The 20,290-nt window shown below is 41.7% G+C and overlaps 1 protein-coding gene across 4 annotated transcripts in view; it reads left to right on the top strand.

Annotated features, from left to right (window-relative positions):
- Window positions 1–20,290, top strand: part of SLC13A3 (solute carrier family 13 member 3) — a 46,949-nt gene that overhangs the window by 13,312 nt on the left and 13,347 nt on the right. For 2 of the 4 annotated variants that reach the window (XR_014549178.1, XM_083618697.1), the window contains exons 2-7: window positions 3,326–3,591; window positions 6,780–6,943; window positions 9,799–9,865; window positions 11,481–11,666; window positions 12,053–12,178; window positions 16,498–16,590. Coding sequence is in view for 3 of the 4 variants with exons in the window: in XM_083618697.1 (XP_083474823.1) it covers window positions 3,326–3,591; window positions 6,780–6,943; window positions 9,799–9,865; window positions 11,481–11,666; window positions 12,053–12,178; window positions 16,498–16,590 (902 nt within the window). In the remaining variant the exon portion in view is untranslated. Of the gene's footprint in view, window positions 1–487; window positions 1,006–3,206; window positions 3,221–3,325; window positions 3,592–6,779; window positions 6,944–9,798; window positions 9,866–11,480; window positions 11,667–12,052; window positions 12,179–16,497; window positions 16,591–20,290 lie in introns of those variants that run through there. The other 2 variants (XM_083618699.1, XM_083618698.1) reach the window with 2 other exon arrangements.

Below are 20,290 nucleotides of genomic sequence, written 5' to 3'. Positions count from 1 at the left end.
AACACAGGCTTTTTATTGTTCTGTTCCCATTAATCACCCATTCTTAACCAATTTAATGTCTAGAAATTAGTTAGCCTGTTTTCCTGTTAAGTTATTATTATTATTATTATTATTATTATTATTATTTAACCTAATAATTATGATCATAGTGAACTACATGTGAATGACACTTTGACAGCTAGATTTATAAATGTAAAAAGAATGTTCAGTTCCTGTAATGACAGAAAATAGAATTTAAAGATTGCAAGGATATTTACCTATAAATAAAAATGTGCATATTTTCACCTTCAAACTAAGAGAGGATTTCATAGAAAATGGAGACAGAGGCCACCTGTAGACATTAGGCAGGAATTCTGTGCTTAATGGTGTGAGTTAGGTGAGTTCATATGTTTCCTGGCAACCATTCTTCTGATTGCTTGAATTGCCTGGGAGATACAATATTGTTGGCACCCATCTGTCTTGAGAGACAATGAAGGATTGTGCCTTTGGGGGTGAAATCAAACTACTGGAAGGCAGCAATGCCTGCAGTGGCTGTAGAGACTGATATGGGAGAGACATGTTTTGTTGCTGCTGGGGCAGATGAAAGCGTCCGGTTGTGCTGATGTAGATGCACCATGGCATTATATTATATATTTTTTGGGGGTGTATATCCCTCAAAAGGGATGCGGGTGGCACTGTGGTCTAAACCACAGAGCCTAGGGCTTGCCGATCATAAGGTCGGCGGTTCGAATCCCCATGACGGGGTGAGCCCCTGTTGTTCGGTGCCTGCTCCTGCCAACCTAGCAGTTCGAAAGCACATCAAAGTGCAAGTAGATAAATAAGTACCGCTCCAGGGGGAAGGTAAACGGCGTTTCCGTGTGCTGCTCTGGTTCGTCAGAAGCGGCTTAGTCATGCTGGCCACAGGACCTGGAAGCTGTCTGCGGACAAACGCCGGCTCCCTCGGCCTATAGAGCGAGATGAGAACGCAACCCCAGAGTCTTCCGTGACTGCACCTAACGGTCAGGGGTACCTTTACCTTTATATCCCTCAAAACTTTGCTTAAATCAAATAAATTATTTGGAGAGCACTAACAATTTGATTTATGGATGTTTATTTTTTGTATTCTTCTGTGGACAGGATAATTTTTTATTATGAGGGATGATTCCCCCCCCACACACACACACATTGTTTGTTTTAATGGATCAATATTGCATACTGTATTTTGTATATCAAGGCTCCTGTAAATTGTTTTGTCAGGGAGAAGCAATATATGAATCAAATAAAGAATAGAACTGAAATTATCTGGCCTTTAAAGCTGATGGCTTTTCATGGATGTAACTTCTGCATTTGAATGAAGACAGATTTCTTCATTTTGTCTCAGTTGCTAGTGAGGACCAACTGAATCCCATTTGTTTCAGTGGCATTTGTACAGGAAACCACCAGGTGGATTGTGTGATTTGGACCTCTCCTCCTCCTCCTCCTCCTCCTCCTCCTCTAGACAGTCTTCCAGATAAGCAGGCATCACCCAATAACCAACATCGACTCTATGGGCCTTGCTTTCACTAGAGGTTCAGATATGTAGGAAGAAAGCTCTGGTAGTGCTCTATAGAAGGAAAATATGGGTTGTATCTAATGTAAGTCATACTCAGAGTAGACCCATCGAAATTAATGGGCATGACTAACTTAATTGGATGCCACCTTATAATAATCTGGTCTTCTTCCTTCTCTGTCATAAAAAAAGGTGATTGTGCAACTGAGGAAAAATCCTCTGTTTCTGGCAATCATTACATAGTTGGAAAATTAACCCAATCACAAGTCTCCTAAGAAAGTGTGTATTAGGGACAAAAAAAAAAATTGATACGAACTTTAATCGAGTGGGATAATTATTTTCCAGAAATCATGTGGTCTAACTCAGAGGCCTGGTTGAAGGTGACTGGTGGCTGCCATGAGGTTGCAGAGCAGGGCTGGGGAACCTGCGGCTATGCAGATGTTGTTGGACTACAATTTCCATCATCCTTGACCATTGGCCATGCTGGCTGGGGGCTGATGGGATCTGAAGTCCAGCAGTGCCTGGAGGTCCACTGGTTAGCTTTCCCCCTGCTTTAGAGAAGCAGATGGGAAACTTGTTGGGAGAGAAATCCTATTTTGCAGTTCAGTTTCCCAATACTGAGCAGCAGATTCACATGATTGGGTCTACATTTACTGGTCCATTGATCTGGAAGTGGTCAGAAGGGTGCTGCAACACTCATCTGGCCAAAGGTGGTCAAGAAAAGATGCTGTCTACATCTCTCCTTCATTTCCTTAGGGACGGGTGCACTTTGACCAAGACCACCACATGGACACACAGACAGTGTGGACTTTGCTTTTCCAGTGCTTTACCTTGGAAATGAAAGGCTGGAAATTTGATTGCTCCATTAGATTTGTTTCTAGGAATCCAAAGCTGAAATAGGAAAGGTGAATGAATGACTAAGCCATTGGTCAGATATTTGGCTCAGCACAAATCTATCGTTTGAATTTCCTGGGTTGATGTGTCTCTGCAGCCAGGCCTAAAAATGTATAAGGGTGAGGGTTTCATCATACCCTCCAACATTTCTCCAATGAAAGTAGGGACGTCCCATTCCATAATGATAATTTTACTATTTATACCCCACACATCTTACTGGGTTGTCCCAGCCACTCTGGGCAGCTTCCAACATATATAAAAGCATAATAAAACATTAAACATTGCAAAACTTCCCTATACAGGATTGCCTTCAGATGGCTTGGGGGTCGAATAACACCACACCCTCCAGCATTCTTCCAGTGAAAATAGGGACATCCTAAAGAAAAGCAGAGCATCCTGGGATCAACTCAGAAACCAGGACTGCTTCTCTAAATCAGGGGTGTCCCTAGAAAATAGGGACACTTAGAGGGTCTGTTTCATGGAGGTTGCTTCTGCATTTGAATACAGAAATAATTTCAGTTGACTTTGTTGCAGTATATGTGGCTTGATTTGAAATTGATTTCTTGAATATGAAAAGTGGGACCATGTGTGTTTTTCATAACATTTTCCATTAGGGTTTCCCCCCCTTTTCTTTCCCCCAAAGCATCATGTGTCTTCATAGACAGCTTCCTTCTCTGTGACCTTTTCAGATTGCTCACATCAGAATGAGGGCATCTTCCTGGTAATGCTGTCTGAGCACGGTGTTTCTGATGGCGTGAATGAACATGGAGAGGCAGTTTCAGTGGCTGCCCTACAATGGTGGAACTCTCTTGTTGTTTATATGGAGATCTCTCACTTTTCCAAGTGCAGTAGAAACTGTTTATAACATTGCCTCTTACTTCTTATCATCTGATTTCTTTGCAGGAAGGAAAATGCCTCTACGTAATTCTGTTGATGGCTGTATACTGGTGCACCGAAGCTCTGCCCTTGTCTGTGACCGCTCTACTTCCCATAATTCTCTTCCCCTTCCTCAGTGTCCTCCCAGCCAGCAAAGTTTGCCCGCAGTATTTTTTAGATACCAACTTCCTCTTCCTGAGTGGCTTGATCATGGCGGCTGCCATTGAAGAGTGGAATCTGCATCGTAGAATTGCACTGAGAATCCTTATGTTGGTGGGAGTCCAGCCGGCCAGGTAACCAATGAAATCAATGAGCTTGTGCTCAACTTTGGGGCCCTCCAGATGTCCTTTTCATTGGCCATTCATGTTCATTTGTCCTCATGGTGCTGTTGGAGTGGTCGCATGCCACTCCACAAAATACTGTCTGCATCTGCAAAGGCATTGGGGTGGTCACACTACTTTATTTCCATTCAGTGCACATCCTGTAACTTCCTGCTGAAACTGCATATTTTTTATACCATGAATTCTGGTTTATTTTTATTTACTTCTGCTGCACTATAGCTTCTCTGAACAGCAATAACGCGGTAGCACTGGGGAAACACCGTAGAACAAATTAAAGCAGAATAAATCCACCACGAATCACTAGGATTGGGCCCGCCCAAATTGGTGTTTTATTGTGGGTGTCCTGCAGCATGTTCTTGACACAATAATCAAGGCTTTTCCTGAAATGGAGTTTTAATGAGAAAGTTAGCTGGAGTGACAATTTAATGGTTAGCAATCGAAGGCTGTCCTGAAGAATTGCTGCTGCCAAGAGGCTGTGTGTTGGATTGCTTCTGCCCTTGGGGAATGCGAAAGAGACCGGCATTCCAATGGAAACTGAAAGGCCTTTTGCACAGGTTTGAGAGTTATACCTTTCCTTCATTGTGCTGTGTCCAAGCATAGGGGAAAGAACTGTTAGAATTCCTGTTCTATGATTGCAGTCATGGGATTTATGTCTTTCACATGACGGTATATGTTTTGTTTGTTTGTTAAATATTTTTTATTAGGAATTTCAACAAAACATTTCATCAGAAAACATATCATCCTTAATTCCCCCCCTATTTCCCCCCTCCCCATAAAGTAACCCCCCTCCCCTCCCGACTTCCCTCAGCTCCTCTCTCTGGTTTATCAACAAATGTTATTCTCTGCATGTTACAAAATTGTATAGATCCTTAATTTATCTGACTAGCTATTGTCAATAAAAAGTTTGTGATTGTTTATTCAAAACCCGCCAAGGAGTCCAGTTCACTCACATATGTTTTGACTCCACAGAGTGGGAAGTGACGGAGACAGGATGTTTGTGTTACTGTGTTCTGTGAAGTGGGACTATTGTCCTTTGTTCTTTTTCTCTTTGCTGTCTGATGCTAGAGAGGGAGGGAGCCATGTTGCAGTGCTCCGTGTGTGTTCATATGTAAATAAAGTAGATTAGCCAAAATGCTGAGTTGCTGAGGTCTGTCACGCAAGGTGCGCAAACTCCGAGATCCCTAAGTGTGCCGGTGTCGGTTGGCATCAGTCTATGTTCGGGCTGAAGAAAGCTTTTTAAGCTCCCGAATGATCGAACAGGAAGGGAGAGAACATGCCAGTTGGGCATGTGTCTCTGCCAGGGTCCTACTCGAGTGTAGGCTGAACTCCTGACAGGAATATGGATTTTAGCATTAGGGTAAATTCCAAATGAAGTGACTTCCCATGGCCTCCATGAGGTTTTTCTAGGTGGGGTCCACCGGACAGGAGTAGGTCAGTTGGGTAGAGCCAACCTCCAAGCAATGGCATCACAGTCACTTACTGGGATGGTGTAAGGGTGGAGCAAAGAGGCTGTAAGGTTAGGAAGTCACAGGTGGACCTACACCATCCCGACCTCTCTAGTGCCCTGCCCCACTCGCACACTCTTCAGGTAAGCAGGAGCAACATTGCTGCCAGGAGGTTGGCTCCACGATCCCATCCTGGAGACCAGCTCTGCTGCAGGTTGTTGTGGGAGTGCAGTCAAAAGGCACCCAAAGCTGATCTCTTCTGGAATCACCCAAAGTTCAGGAATTTGGAGGTTTCAAGAATGGACAGGTGCTCTAAAAGATGGTCAGACTGAATGTCTCCCTTCAGGACCTCATATGGGGAGAGGCTCAGTTGAAGAGCTTACTGAGTTCAGAGCTCCAAAACCACTTATCAAAAGAGCAGGGTACTCAAAGAACGACGATTTCCATGTTTATGAAAGAAAAACAACCGTCTATTTTCTGCTTAACAGAAAAGGGGGTCTGCTAGACTTTAGGTGGGGTTTGAAAGGGCTCCTCATAGTTATACGATAAATGATACCGTGGTACGTTTATTAATTTAGGAATTTGCTTGTTTGCTTAGTATCTTACTAGCTGACCTCCCAGACAAAATGTAGCCTTGTGAGCCATGGGAGGAAACAAAATGGCAGCCAAGTAGTGTTCTCCATCAGCCGGCAAGTTGCTATCAACTATTAAAACTGATCTGCCATGCTTAAGCTTGCCATATTTCAAACAGTGAAAATTCGGACAGAAAAGTTGTTGAGCTTTTCCTTGGGCGGGGGAGGGCAAAGTTGTAGGGCTTTTCTTTTTTTAGCAAATTCCAAAAAATAAATGAAGTTTTTGAGCTATTTTTAAGGAAAGTCGACTGCCGTATTCCGGATATGTCTGGGAAAGTCCAGACGTATGGCAATCCTAGCCTTGCAGGGTTGGACAGAATGTGTACAGATACACCTTGGAAGTCAAATGGAATCTGTTCCGGAAGTCTGTTTGACTTCCAAGGCGGAGCTTCCAATTGGCTGAAGGAGCGTCCTGCAGTGAATTGGAAGCCACAGAAGCCACGGCAGATGTTCAGCTTCCAAAAATCACTCAAAAACCAGAAACATTCGAGTTTATAGGCATTCGGCTTCTGAGGTTGCACTGTATATGTAAACTCTTTAGCACTCTCTAAATGCACTATGACCATATGCAGCAGGAGGAGGGTTACTTAGACTGGCCTGTGGGGAAATAAATACACCAAAGCTAATCCAGATAGCTTAAGCAATCTGGATAGCTCAAGCGACCTGTGCCTCTTGCACCAGCCTGCTTTGTTTCTATGGTGTTAGATCTGTCCCCCTCCAGCAGCCCAGTCACCTGCTCCGTGGGATTTGCTGATGAATTTTTTTCTGGTGGATCCAGATATTTTTCATGATGGCAGTGCTTCTGTCAAAGGCCTGGGTTAGTGAAAGCATAGTGTTAAAGGTTGGAGTATGGGCCGGGCGGGCATGCTTTAAAGAAAAAAATCATTCCAAAAGTTCCAAACTTTTTAAACTGCTGAATAGAGAGGAAACATAACTATTTCAGCACTGTGTAATCAGATTAACATTTATCCCAGTTGTACAGGATTGGACTTCTTACAGAATATAACTGAGACAGCTTTGTTCTGATTAATTGTATGAGGCCTCTCTCTCTCTCTCTCTCTAGGCTTATTTTAGGAATGATGTTAACAACTTCCTTCTTGTCCATGTGGCTCAGTAACACAGCCTCCACCGCTATGATGCTACCTATTGCAATGGCTGTTCTGAAGAGCCTCTTCGGAGACAAGGAAACATCTCGGGACCTCAAGAGGGAAAATGAGGAAAGCCAAGGTCGGTCTGGTCGGCTCATTTGGGTGTTGCTAATAAAACATGGCATTTTTGACAAATGTAAAGTCATCTTTTACTGAGGTGTGTTCCAACGGCATCCATAGGACATTCCACTTGTAAATGCACACGTTGCTGGGGGGAAAATATGCAGTTCCCCTATTGCTCAGAATGGCAACTTTGAGTTTGCTGGAGAAATAAGGTTTGCCATCTGCTTCCCTGTACACCGTTAAAGGATATATTTTGTGATAGTCTGTGCCCTGTAGATGGTATTTGTATAAATGTCACATGGTCCTATTGGATGGTGCTAGTGACATCACTCTTTTACATCACACCAACAACTCCACCTTGGTTGCACCATTTTATAAATGTCCTTTATAAATCTATAGAGGTCTAGTGCCTCCCCTCCCATATTTTGGCAGGGCAGGGCAGGGCAGTTAACATGTGATGGCTAGTGAGAGCACATCCGTTTCTGAAAGAGTGCTGGTAAGGATCCTTTCTCCTATTTTCCAATGTGTCTATCTGTCAGGGAATGGCCTGAAGCAGAGGACTGGGGAATGCATTCTCAGGCAGATCAGCTTCTCTTGGAAGAGGAGCTGGAGGGAGAAGATTCGCCTCCCTTGTTTCCAGCGGTCTCAGAAGCAGAGAGAGAAACAGATACGGAACAGATTAGACAGGAGTTACCTAGCTATGAGATAATGACAAGAGAAACAGAAGGGAGGGGACAGATAGCAGACGCCATTAGAGAGTGTGAGGGACCTCCCTCCCCACAAACTAGGAGATCCGAATGTTTTAGAGAACAAAGGATGCAGAGAGGAGGAGGGACTTTCCATTGGCGCCTGGGATGTTGCGCAAGACAGAAGGGGGAAGAATTAGAGTAGCCAACTGCTCTCCTTGTGGAGGGATGTGGATTTTTGCTTGCAGCCTGATGCCTGAATAAAAAGGACTCTAAAAGATAAACTGCTCGTTAATTCTAATCTGTGACGTTACTGAAGGGGGAGGCAGACTCCCCACGCACGACACTGTCCCTCCTTTCCTTTCCAGGCCCATCTCTGTCCACAATTTCCTTTACTGAGGCATGCATTGACCCATGCCCTCTCCCACAACAGACATGAAGGCAGGTGGACTTATCTCTTATCCTAGCGCTATAGCGCTTGGATCAGAGATAGGAGATCCCTCTAAGTGTTCCACACCTGACATCATATGGCATCAGGTGATAGGAAGGAGTGTGCAGTTTACCCAAAACAGGCAGATGGGCCAAATTAGGCCTGAATGACCACTTCTCCATCATAACAACTTGAACACCACCTAAATGCGAATGGTTTCAGTCTGAAGGGGGAAAGGAGGCACGCTATGTGTGTGCATCTGAATTCTTTCTTTTCCTTTTAATCCCTTCCCCTTTTTTGTGGTTGTCATGGATCCGAGACACATTTGCGTTGCTTCATTAAGAAATGTCAGTGTTGCTGAATCACTGAAGTGACAATGCAGAAGTCACTGGTCCACTGAACAGTATTAAAACCTGATACAACAGAGCAAACGAGTTCACAGACTTTGACCGCTGGGTGTGTTCCTTGTAATGTTCTATCCTTCTTAATGTGGGGAAATGGGTAAGAGGAGGGCAGCATTTCCAAATGGAAATTTTTCCATTCGGAACAGTAAGCACCCCAGTGCCTAATGATCCCCATCCTCAGCTTCTGCTGAAAACACAATAATATAATAAAGTTTTAAAGGAGGCAAGATCAGACATTTCATCAAGCAAGCGAAACATTTTATCAGTAAATAAAACTAGCTGATTTTTCTGGAATCAAGAGAAAAAACAAACTCCAAAGTTTTAGTTAATTAGGAATAATGAAAAATCCAAATACAGCACTTTACTGAAAGCGGCTCTGATTTTATGATGCTGATTTGTTTATTTTGTTTTAAATGTTGATTGTTGATTTTATTTTATGCCACCCTGCGACTTTTGAGTGAACAGTGAACAACAAATACTTCAAATAAATAGACTTTCCAGGATTTCCAACCTCATCACTTTTTAGGGAGTTATTCCTTTGTAGCAGACATGCACACTTTATATAACTTATAAAAAATGCTGTTAGATGGATGTGTTGCTCCATTAGAAAGAAATCCAAAGTGTCACAAAGCAGTGACATTTACAGAATGGTAGACATTAACTGGATAGCTAGAGATGTATATAATGTTTTGGTACATTGCTCAGGTACTGCTTTCTCAGTTTGATAAGTGAACAGGGCAAGTCGGCGAGTTGGACGCACCAGCAATTCCTTTCAGCAGCTTATTCTTCTACTCTGAGCCACAACATAGAAATATTTGGGCTGATTTATCACTCTGCTGCCTTTGGCTATGAAACCTTTCTGTAGGCTTAACTTGTGTTTATGTTAAGACAGCTTTAAGCTGGTAGATCTTTCCGTGCTTCCCGGAAGTGCAGAAATATAAAGCACACTAAACTCTACCCTTCACTGGACCAATTAATTGTTTAATTAATTGTGAAGTCTTGGAAACTCCAGCTGATCAGTGCAGAATGAGAGACTCAAACGTGTGCGAAGCTACAGCACCAAATGGGTGATTTGGATGCATAAATTAGCCTTTTCAAAGGAGGTGTCAGCAAGATGCCTTGAAATTGCACTTTTACCAACCCTGCCAATTGAAAGCAAGTTCTACTGCTGCATATTCTGGCTGTTGGTAGACATACCCATTCCCCACTTTTTATTCTGCTGTTGTAACTCAACTATGCTGGGATATTTAACTGTTACGATTTAGGAATAGTAGCACCGCCTTCTGCCATTATGACTCTGGAAATGTTTCTCTGTATTTTTAAAAGCTCTTTGGGTATTATTCTTTTTCAGCCTCTGTACATCAGAATAAACTTCACACCGTGCCAACTGAGATGCAGCTTCTAGCAAATGTTGATGAGTAAGTTTACACAAAGATTTGCATTGGAGAGGAGGACAGTGATCACCAAAGTATTCTTCCTCTGTTTCATGAGAATGAACTAAGGCTGTTTACCTTGGAGTAAAGCCCTATTTAACATCTTCCTGCTTATGCCACTTGCTGCATTCCACCTGTGCTCCAAGGAAGCTATAGAGTTGCTTTGGCATTGCACTAAATTGTAACTATATTGAGTTTATGTCAAGGGACTAAGTTCAATATTGGCTGCACTCAGACCTACCATAATTGGAGGCCTTGAAATCTGACCTGCCAGTAAAAACTGCTAGGCCAGGGACAGAGCCTTTTCAACAATTGCCGCAAGTCTTTGGAAGTACACTTGGCCTGGTCTCTGAGAGATATTTGAAGGCATTTTTGCTCCAGTCCACATTTGGTTAATGTGTTGGGCTTCGGGGGGGGGGGGGAGAGAATGAGCCACTGCTGGCTTTACATTAATGGCTGATATTGTAAATCGTTATATTTATGGATTGTGGTTTTGATGTTTCTGTGTGCTTCAAAACTTCTTCTTTTTTTTTTTTGCAAACCACCTTCAGAAGGTTGTGTGCCCTGAAAGGTGGGTTTGGATATTATTTTAATAAGGAATAGCACAATCACATGGTGTCTACTTGAAAGTAAGACCCACTAAAGTCAGGGGCACTTATTCTAAGGTTACCAGACGTCCCTGTTTCTCGGGGACAGTCCCCAGATTTACAAATCAGTCCCCATACAAAATCCCTTGAAGTTGAAAAGTGTCCACGGATTCATTGAAAAAAATCTGGTAACCTTAATTTATTCCCTTGTAACTGGGTTTAGGATTGCAGCTTGATTAATAAATAAAACTATGGTTTAGTGCTGCATGAATGGGTTTTAGACTTGTGCCTGCCCCCTCCCATCTCCCATCTTCTGGCGTGGCTGTGAGGAGGAAAATGAACATACTTGTTTTCAGCTAGCTGTTTTAACTATGGCTTGTCTGAACAAGTAAAGATCATGGAGTAGATTATAGTCCTGGCTTGTTTGGATATAGTATAACTCAAATAACTCCAGTTCCTGGTTCAGACGTAACTCAAACTTTGGTTAGTTGAAAACAGAAGCAAGTGTTTTTGATGTTGTTGCCTTGCTGGAAGAGAGGGGAAGTGGGGAGCAAACATGTCAATGTAACACTAGACTATTATTTAGAGCCATGTCCAAATGAGGCCATTGTCTACTGTGGCAATGATTCTTCTAGCTCTCAAGGTGAGGCCCTTACTAGCCATGCTGCTTTTAAGTATAAATGATCCTGGAAACTCAGCAAACTAAGCATGTGGTCTGCCTCCAAGTTTTGACCCCTCCCCAAGTCCATCCTACTTTAGGATGCACAGATTACCTTTCACAGATAGATCCAAGAGAGAATCTGGGTAGATGCAGCTCATTCTGCAGAGGAGAGAGAAACAGTACCTGCTGTAGATCCTGTTCCATCAACTGAAGACCAATGAGTCCCCTTGCCAAATTATTTGGCAAATGGGGGGGGGAATCAATCAGATACAGAAGCAAAAACAAACAAATGAGCCCTAAGTTATATGAGAAATGACAAATGTCAAGAGTTGCCTTTTGTAATGTTTTAAAGAAAAGACTTGACAGAGGAGAAGGAAGTCACAATTGAAGTTTCCTCAGACATACAGAAGGAGGAAGAGCACAAGAAGAATGTATGGAAAGGCTTCCTCATTTCGATCCCTTATGCAGCCAGTATTGGTGGAACAGCGACGCTGACGGGAACTGCCCCAAATCTCATTCTTTCAGGACAACTCAAAAGGTATGGAGGGAAAGGGCTTGTGGGGAACTGAACACGCTGGTGTTGACAATGGATGTACATGGGGATTTCCCAAGGCTATGGAGCCAAGAACTGCACATGTCTCTGAACTAGTAAAAAAGTGATTCCTAGGCAAGGACAAAGAAGGAGGAGATCTTTGTGACTATAGTTGTCCCTTTCGTACAACACAGATGGATTATCTTCTGCACCCCCTTCGGGAGTCCGTGAGCTGCAGAAAGTGACAATGGTAGCCTCTAGATGTGGTTTTGAATCACAACCGAGATGTTTGTATGACATGCTGGCCTTGGTTGCATATTTCAGATTCTTTCTTCAGTTTATCCAAATGGGTTTCTCCACCTTACATTAATCAGGTTTTCTCCTTCTCAAAGCTTTTTTCCAGGGTGTGACGTTGTGAATTTTGGCTCTTGGTTTGTGTTTGCCTTTCCCTTAATGCTGCTGTTCCTTCTTTTTGGATGGCTCTGGATCTCATTCCTTTATGGATGCATTAGCTTGAGGTACTTTCATGTCTGATTTATTTGTATGGTTTAACATTGATTGAAATTGTGGTCAAAGTAACCAGTTTAGCTGGGTCCTTGTTGGAAATCTGATGGTTTTATGAGGGACCTATCCTTCTTTTGACTTGGGAACACCCCTGTCTTTCAGGTGTACATGTACTCTCTTGTTGCACAAGAAAAACTCTCTGTTCCTGTTTTTGAAAATGCAAATAAATTTTTTAAAAGAAACAGGAATAAAGAAAAACTAGATGACACAGTGCACTAATGGGGTCATTTCATCAGGGCAAGCATTTTGGCTTGGCAAAATGGGATGTGTCTTTTACAATATCTCATTGACAGGTCCTTCTTTTTTGCTTTTAAAGTTGGGTGAGGCTCTACATGTTACATCTTAATAATTCTATTTTTGCACTTGAAAAATACAATTTGTGACTTTTTTGCTTGGCCACAAAACTCCAGTTTGAAGATACGCTTTTGAAGACACTGTGTTCAGAAACAAAGGAGTTATTTTTAAAGAAAAAATATCCAAGCAGCTCACACTATAAAAACACACTTCTAAAGATAGCTGAATAATATGGAAACTTCATCACATGCACTAAGGCAGAGCTGATAATAAAATTACTTTCATTTTAATGTACATGACTTAAGATAGCTAATTTATAAAGTTTAAATTTATTAAGCAAAGCAACCGCAGATAATAAAGATCATACAGTTCATAAAAAAGAGGGGAAATGTCATAATACCAACAGTCTATGGGTAAGGCAAAGAGTTTCTCTTAATAACATTTCAATTAGAATTCCAACATTAGTTAAATAATTCTAATCTCTCCTCAAATAAGTTATTGCATGCATATTTAACTCATTTCCTTACTCAGAGCTGTTAGACCAGCCTATTTTATGAAGCATTGTTACAGCAATGGTCCTTTCCTATTTTCCCAGTACAGTGGTACCTCGGGTTACATACGCTTCAGGTTACAGACTCTGCTAACCCAGAAATAGTGCTTCAGGTTAAGAACTTTGCTTCAGGATGAGAACAGAAATCGTGCTCTGGCGGTGTGGCAGCATCAGGAGGCCCCATTAGCTAAAGTGGTGCTTCAGGTTAAGAACAGTTTCAGGTTAAGTACGGACCTCCAGAACGAATTAAGTACTTAACCCAAGGTACCACTGTAGTTGGCATAAGCACTTCAGCAAGGAAAACAGATAGAGGTGTATCAAATGAATTCTGGTGTGGAGAAAGCCGAAAGGCCTCCCTCCTAGTACTAGAACTTGGGCATCCAATAATACTGAATGTTGGAAGATGCAAGATGGATGAACAAAAGTACTTCTCCACACAGCACCATATTGTTGAACTATAGAATTTGCTCCCACAGGAGGTAGAGATGGCTACCAGTTTGGTTGGTTTTAAAAGAGGATTAGACAATTTCATGGAAGATAAGGCTGTCCTCCACCTGCACTGTCAGAGGCTGCATGCCTCTGAATACCACTTGCTGGGAATCATGGATGAGGAGAGCATTGTTGCCCTCAGGTCCTGCTGGCAGGCCTCCCATGCGCTTTTGCTTGTCCACTGTTAGAAGGGAATGCTGGACTAGATGGGCCAATAGCTTCAGTGCTGGGTGGTCTAGACAGTTCTCCCACACAGGGTGCTGAGCCGAGGGGGTGCAAAATTGGGATGATCCATAATTGAGAAGATCCATTTGGGGGTGCCAAATTTCAGCTCCATACATGGTGCCATATTACAAAAGACTACCCAAGTCTGGCCCTGAGTAGCTTGATCCAGTAGGACTCTTCTTATGTTCTTATGGGATATTTTGGTGGTCTTCATGAGCACCAGACCTCAGAGGCTCACCCTTTCCCCTTGTGAATTCACATCAGATGCATTCTCTCACAAGATCACTGCAGAGGTGTCCTGACCACTGAGTTGGTGATCTCATTGCCCCAGAAATTTCTCAGCCTTGTCACAAATGACCTTAAGGCGGTGTATATTGGTACAGATTTGTTGAGGTCCACAGAGTTTTGCTAATTTGTTGTAATGAGAGCAGGGTTCAAAGAATAAGATTTTTTTAAAAGAGGTGTTCTGTTGATAATTCTACTAGTTACTGAATTCCTGGGATATTTCGACCTGACTGTTTTGCACTTGCACCATTCAGGGATTTGTGCATTTCACTGCATGGTATGGGACTTGTGTTCTGTATTTTTCCGGGAATGATGCTTTTTACTGTAGCTGTTACGTAGGTTAAGATATAAAGTCCATAGCTGGAAATTTGGCCAAGAACAGGTTACATTTGACAGGGATTAAACTTCAGTGATTTCATAAAACAATGTGTTAATCAGTAATTGAGCAGTAACATGGTTTTATTGTAAATCTTTTGCTAATCTGGGTACTTACAACTTGCTTTCCAACTTTGCCATATTCCTTCACTTGCAGTATTTAAAACAAGAGGCACTGCTAGAGTTTGTTTGGGGGTTATTTTTTTGGTGGTGGCACAGAGATTATGAGCCATTTCTGTTTATTGTGCACTTTACGCTGTTATTGTTAAAATGCATTTCTGACATCCCATAGCCTTTTAAGCCTGCAGTGCTATAGTAATTCCAACAAATATATGGCTCATTGAAGTGCCATTATTTTTTCCATCAGCAAGATGAATAGCACCTTCAGAGGTACAATTTAATTCAGAAAATCAATGCAGGAGAATATACTGCTGTTGCATTCAGATTCTGCTTACAGGCTTCCTATAGGTCACAGGATGTTGAACTAGATGGGTCTTTGGTCTCATCCAGCAGAGCTTTTCTTATAATCTTATGAACGTGTAATAATTGCATTATTTCAAAGTGTACCACTATTAGTAATTTATATAATACTTTTATTGGTATGTAAATGTATATATAGTCCATCTTGCTGATCCACTCAGCAGGATATATAAGTAACTGTCCCCATTTACACATGGCAAACTGAGGTCAAAAGAGAGAGATTTCCCCAAGACTATCCATATAGTTTTACTGATGAGTAGGGATTTGAATTCGGGCCTCATAAGTGAAATTCCAAAACTATGTGCACTGGAGTACTCTGGCTCTCATTTCTGTTCTGTTTGTTGAATTGTTTTGAAAGGAATTGATGCTTAAGGCCTTTTTTTAAAAAAAAAAAAGGAAAACGGGGTAAGAAAAAACCAAAACCAAAACCATACATGGCAAATAGATTTCCCCCCACGACCTCACTTTTTAAAATCAAAGACTCAAAGTAGATGCCAGTTTGCCCAAAGAATCAAGCAAGTGACCCTTTCCTTCTGAATTCTGTTCATAGTCATATGTTTGATTGGTTCGCAAACATTGGGTACACTTTATGGGATTGATGGAATCAAACTAGCTTTGTAGGTTTAATGAAAATCTAAGCAGTGCCAGAAATGTATTAAGCAGCATGACGCTGTTAACCTGAAAACAGTTCAAGATGAAATTGTCCTTCATATGGACTGCTAATTGTGTGAGGTGGGTGGAGGAGAAGGCAGGTCAAACTGCAGATGGGCACTGAAGTTGCCTACTAAAAAAGGCTGAGCCTCACAGAAGCACATTAGAATTTCAGCCTTTGAGCCTCAAAATTCCTTATGCTTTGTTTCATCATCAGTGGCACATTTTGCATAATTACTCGCTTGTTTTCTGGCTATTCTAACACCTGAAAAATGGAGCCGTCCTAATTTTTGATGTTCTCTGAATCAGAAACCTAACAATGGCTATCTCTAGAGAGGGTGCATGGAGGAGATGAATTACTGCAGAAGACAGAATGAATTTGCCCTGATTTTTAAAACAAATCATTCCTATGAGTACATGCTCTGGTGGTTCTTCTGTGACTGTAAGAGATGTGTCTTTTGCATAATGCCAAGAAGTTGAAGTTACCTTTGATGACAGGATGAGAATTTGGGAACATAGAATGGGTTATCGTGTTGTGCGAAACTGACCAATAAATAAAAATAGTTAACTGTCTTTCCTAGCAAATGGTCCTAAGGTAGTGTACAATTCTAGCTATTTGCTAGTTTAATTTTTTATTGCAGTTTCTTAGTTAGTGGTGGTACATTTAAGGATGAAACTGAAATCACATTAAGAGCATAAAACTGAAACCTTAAAACCACAAAACAGAGAGTAAAAACTGGAACATTTGAACAGCAGCAAGGAAATTATTTAGGAAATTATTTATTTAGGAAAAGCCCTCCTAAATGTAACAACCTTAAATCCATTTATAAGCTTTCTGCAAGATAGTTTGATTCAGTAATATTTATGAATGAGAGTGCCTGAGGTCGTGTGAACAGAGCATTTTTTCCCTCCCTTGTTGTTGAGCTGGAGAAAAAAGAAATCGGAGATCAGAGCTGATGCAGAAGCCAGAGCCAGGACAGTGATAAGGGATGATTATCGGAAGCTGGGACCAATAAAGTAAGTCACAATGAAAGCAATACAAGTTTAAACCTGACTGTGGGGTGGAGAAATGGCCTTGGGCAGGGGGAGGCAGAATTTGCTGGGGGAAATTGGTGTGTGTCTCTATGTGTGTGTGAAGGGTTAAGCACCCTCTTCTCCCATCTGCTAATTCTCTCCTACACACAGAGAGAGGTTATTTCATCACATTCAGATTTGGGAGCACACATTCACCAAGGTAGCGTTTAGTTCCACTGTGTGTGATAATTAAATATGTGTGTGATATTTCTTTTGTTTGTCTTGTAGTCTGGGGTCAGTTTCCTTAGTTCATGGATGGCTATTCCATGGCCCTCCAGGTATTTATGGATTCTAGTTCCCACCATTCCTCACCATTAGACATACTGGTCAGGGCTGATAGGGGTTGCAATGCAACAATATCTGGAGGGCAACAGGTTTCTCTGCCTTGTTGTTGTTGTTGTTGTTGTTTAGTCATTTAGTCGTGCCCGACTCTTCATGACCCCATGGACCAGAGCACGCCAGGCACTTCTGTCTTCCACTGCCTCCCGCAGTTTGGTCAGACTCATGTTTGTAGCTTCAAGAACACTGTCCAACCATCTCATCCTCTGTCATCCCCTTCTCCTTGTGCCCTCCATCTTTCCCAACATCAGACTCTTTTCCACGGAGTCTTCTCTTCTCATGAGGTGGCCAAAGTACTGGAGCCTCAGCTTCAGGATCTGTCCTTCCAGTGAGCACTCAGGGCTGGTTTCCTTAAGAATGGATAGGTTTGATCTTCTTGCAGTCCATGGGACTCTCAAGAGTCTCCTCCAGCACCATAATTCAAAAGCATCAATTCTTCGGCGATCAGCCTTCTTTATGGCCCAACTTTCACTTCCATACATCACTACTGGGAAATTCTCTGCCTTTGACAACCCCAAAGTTTTGTTTTTCTGCATTTTATCGGTTACCATAGGATAAGCATTTTTCTTGTTTGTTACAAACACCACAGCTTTCAACTACTTCCGCCGCAGCTGAAAGAAACTTTAGCTCAGGCCATACCTCTGAAGCAAATCCTAAATTGCAGAGTCAACTGGAGACTTTACAGTTGATGATGGGCTGCTTAATTACTTCTGCTAAATTATTTATGCAAGGAACAAACTTATTCTCTAATTAGCCAGTCTAGTGCATTTGGAAGCATTTGTAGCACACTCACGAACAGTCCCAGAGACAAATGAAGCACTGAAGCCATGACAGGAGTGAGCCAGCAGTAAATTACACCAACGAGTTGGAGTTAACTCTTTTTTTTAAAGCAAAAACACGCTCTGCACAGGAGTGTGAGGCCTAAGGAGCATAGCAACCCATCTCCAGCAGGTCTTGCTCCCATGAAGCAGTTGCTGAAACTGAAGTTGCCCACCTCCCCACAGCTGCAGAAGTCCCCTCTTATCCAGGGTTTTCTCCAAACAATCTGATACTGCACCTGCATGAAGCTAACTTTGCCTCCACTCTTTTCATGCCTCTCCTGGCTCTGGGAGACCAGTGGAGAGGAGAGCTGGAAACAGCAGGAGGGGGAGAGACCCGTGCCTCTTCACCAGCCAGACTCATCTCTGCTTCTTGGGCTCCCTCCTCTCCAGCATCCGCTTCTACTGCTGATTCTGGACTGCTTTCTGCCACCGAGTCCCCCTGCTCACTAAGCACTGTTACCTCGTCAGCTTTCAACACTTCTTCCCAGTCTTCTCTCAGTTCTCCCTCTGACCACTCATCATTATTCCACCACCAATCCCTCAGATCTGAGCCTTCTTTCATGCTTCCTCCCACCATTCCTCTGCAGCCAATCAGTCCATGACAAGATGTCATGAATGATCATTTATGTAGTCTCTGTGAGAGATAGAAAAGTTGCATGCAGATTGCAAGGGGGAAATTAAGAGGATTTGGCTTTCTAAATCATTTAGTGTTTTGTTTTGTTTTTGCATATCACATTAAAGCCGGCATTTTATTTTTAATTTTTTTATTATGAACTTTTTATTTAGATTTTCTGTCACACAGTTGAAAAGAGAAAGAGAAATAATACATAACAGAAAAGAAAGATTAAATCATTATACATTAAATCATTATACAATATCTCAAAAGAAAAAAACATAAACAAAATAAAACAAACCCACCACCCTGTTTAGCGTCCCTCAAACCGCTACTCGTCTTGTCTGGAATCAATTTTACCCTTATCACTGCATTCTGATTGTTTTTATTTTCTCTATATACATATATATCTCTTTGATAGATTATTGTTTTGATGCATTTACATTCTTAGTCTAAGCATATTAGCATGTATTTTTAAGAGCAGTATTTTGTCAAAGCGTTGCCATTCAATTTTTAGTTTTTTATTTGACTGCTGTCATATAGATGCTGTTAATTTAGCCAATTTTAAATATTCGTTTAATTTAAGAATCCATTCCTCCTTGGTAGGTAGCTCTTTAGCTTTCCATTTAGATGCTATTACTATCCTAGCTGCAGTGGTCACATATAAGAAAATTCTTTTTTTTAATTTCGGTATTTCTGTTCCTAATAGGCCCAGTAAGTAAGCCTCTGGTTTTTTCATTAATAGGATTTAAAGCATTTTTTTCAACTCCTCATGTATTTCTCCCCAGAAGTACTTAATTGGGGTGCAACTCCACCACATATGCATTGTTGTTCCAGCTTCCTTGTTGCATTTCCAACATAGGCTGGATTTCAGTTTATAGATTTTTAATAATAATAATAATAATAATTTTTTATTTATACCCCGCCCTCCCCAGCCAAGGCCGGGCTCAGAGCGGCTTACAAGCAATAATAAAAATAAGATGAATGATTACAACTTAAAAACAAAAATAAAAAACAACATTAAAATAATGGAACATTAAAATATTAAAATGTAGCCTCATCGCAGGAGGAGAAGGAAAAGAAAAAAGAAAGAGAGGGAGGGAGGGAGGGAATCAAATTGGCTCCAAGCCAAAGGCCAGGCGGAACAACTCTGTCTTACAGGCCCTGCGGAAAGAAATCAGATCCTGCAGGGCCCTGGTCTCATGAGGCAGAGCGTTCCACCAGGCCGGAGCCAGAGTTGAAAAGGCCCTGGCTCTGGTTGAAGCCAATCTAACTTCCTTAGGGCCTGGGACCACAAGGGTGTTGTTATTTATGGACCTTGAGGCTCTCCGTGGGGATTGCTAATTTTTGCTAATTTGACTAGTGTTAAATACCACCTGTAGAACATTTTGATGAATTTTTCTTTTATTGTACTACAGGCGGTAAATCTTATATTTTCCTGCCAAAGCTTCTCCCATTGCTCTAAATATATTGTATGGCCAAAGTCTTGCGCCCATGTAATCATTGTCTCTTTCACTTCCTCGTCAGTCAGGTCCAGATCTAGCAAAAGGTTATACATTTTAGATAGTATTTTTTTTAAAAATAGTGTTTCATACATTAATGAATTCTCTTTAGCGAAGCCTTCCTTCGAGTCCGAATTAAAGATACTTCCAAATTGTATATGTTGCCATCTGTCGGAGACATAATGCCTTATTTCTTCATATGGTCTTATTCTTAATTTACCTTGATCTTCCATTATCAAATCTCTATATGTTGCCCATTCCTTGTTCATGTTTAGTTTTTCCATGGCATGGGTTTCTAGAGGTGAGAGCCACCATGGTATCATTGGCTCCAGTCTTGATTTGTACTTGCTCCAGACTTTAAATAATGC

Source organism: Podarcis filfolensis (genome assembly GCF_964270895.1).
Source record: "Podarcis filfolensis genome assembly, chromosome: 6".
Taxonomy (NCBI): domain Eukaryota; kingdom Metazoa; phylum Chordata; class Lepidosauria; order Squamata; family Lacertidae; genus Podarcis; species Podarcis filfolensis.
The sequence above is the reverse complement of the archived record's forward strand: the minus strand, read 5'-3'. Positions and strand labels throughout refer to the sequence as shown.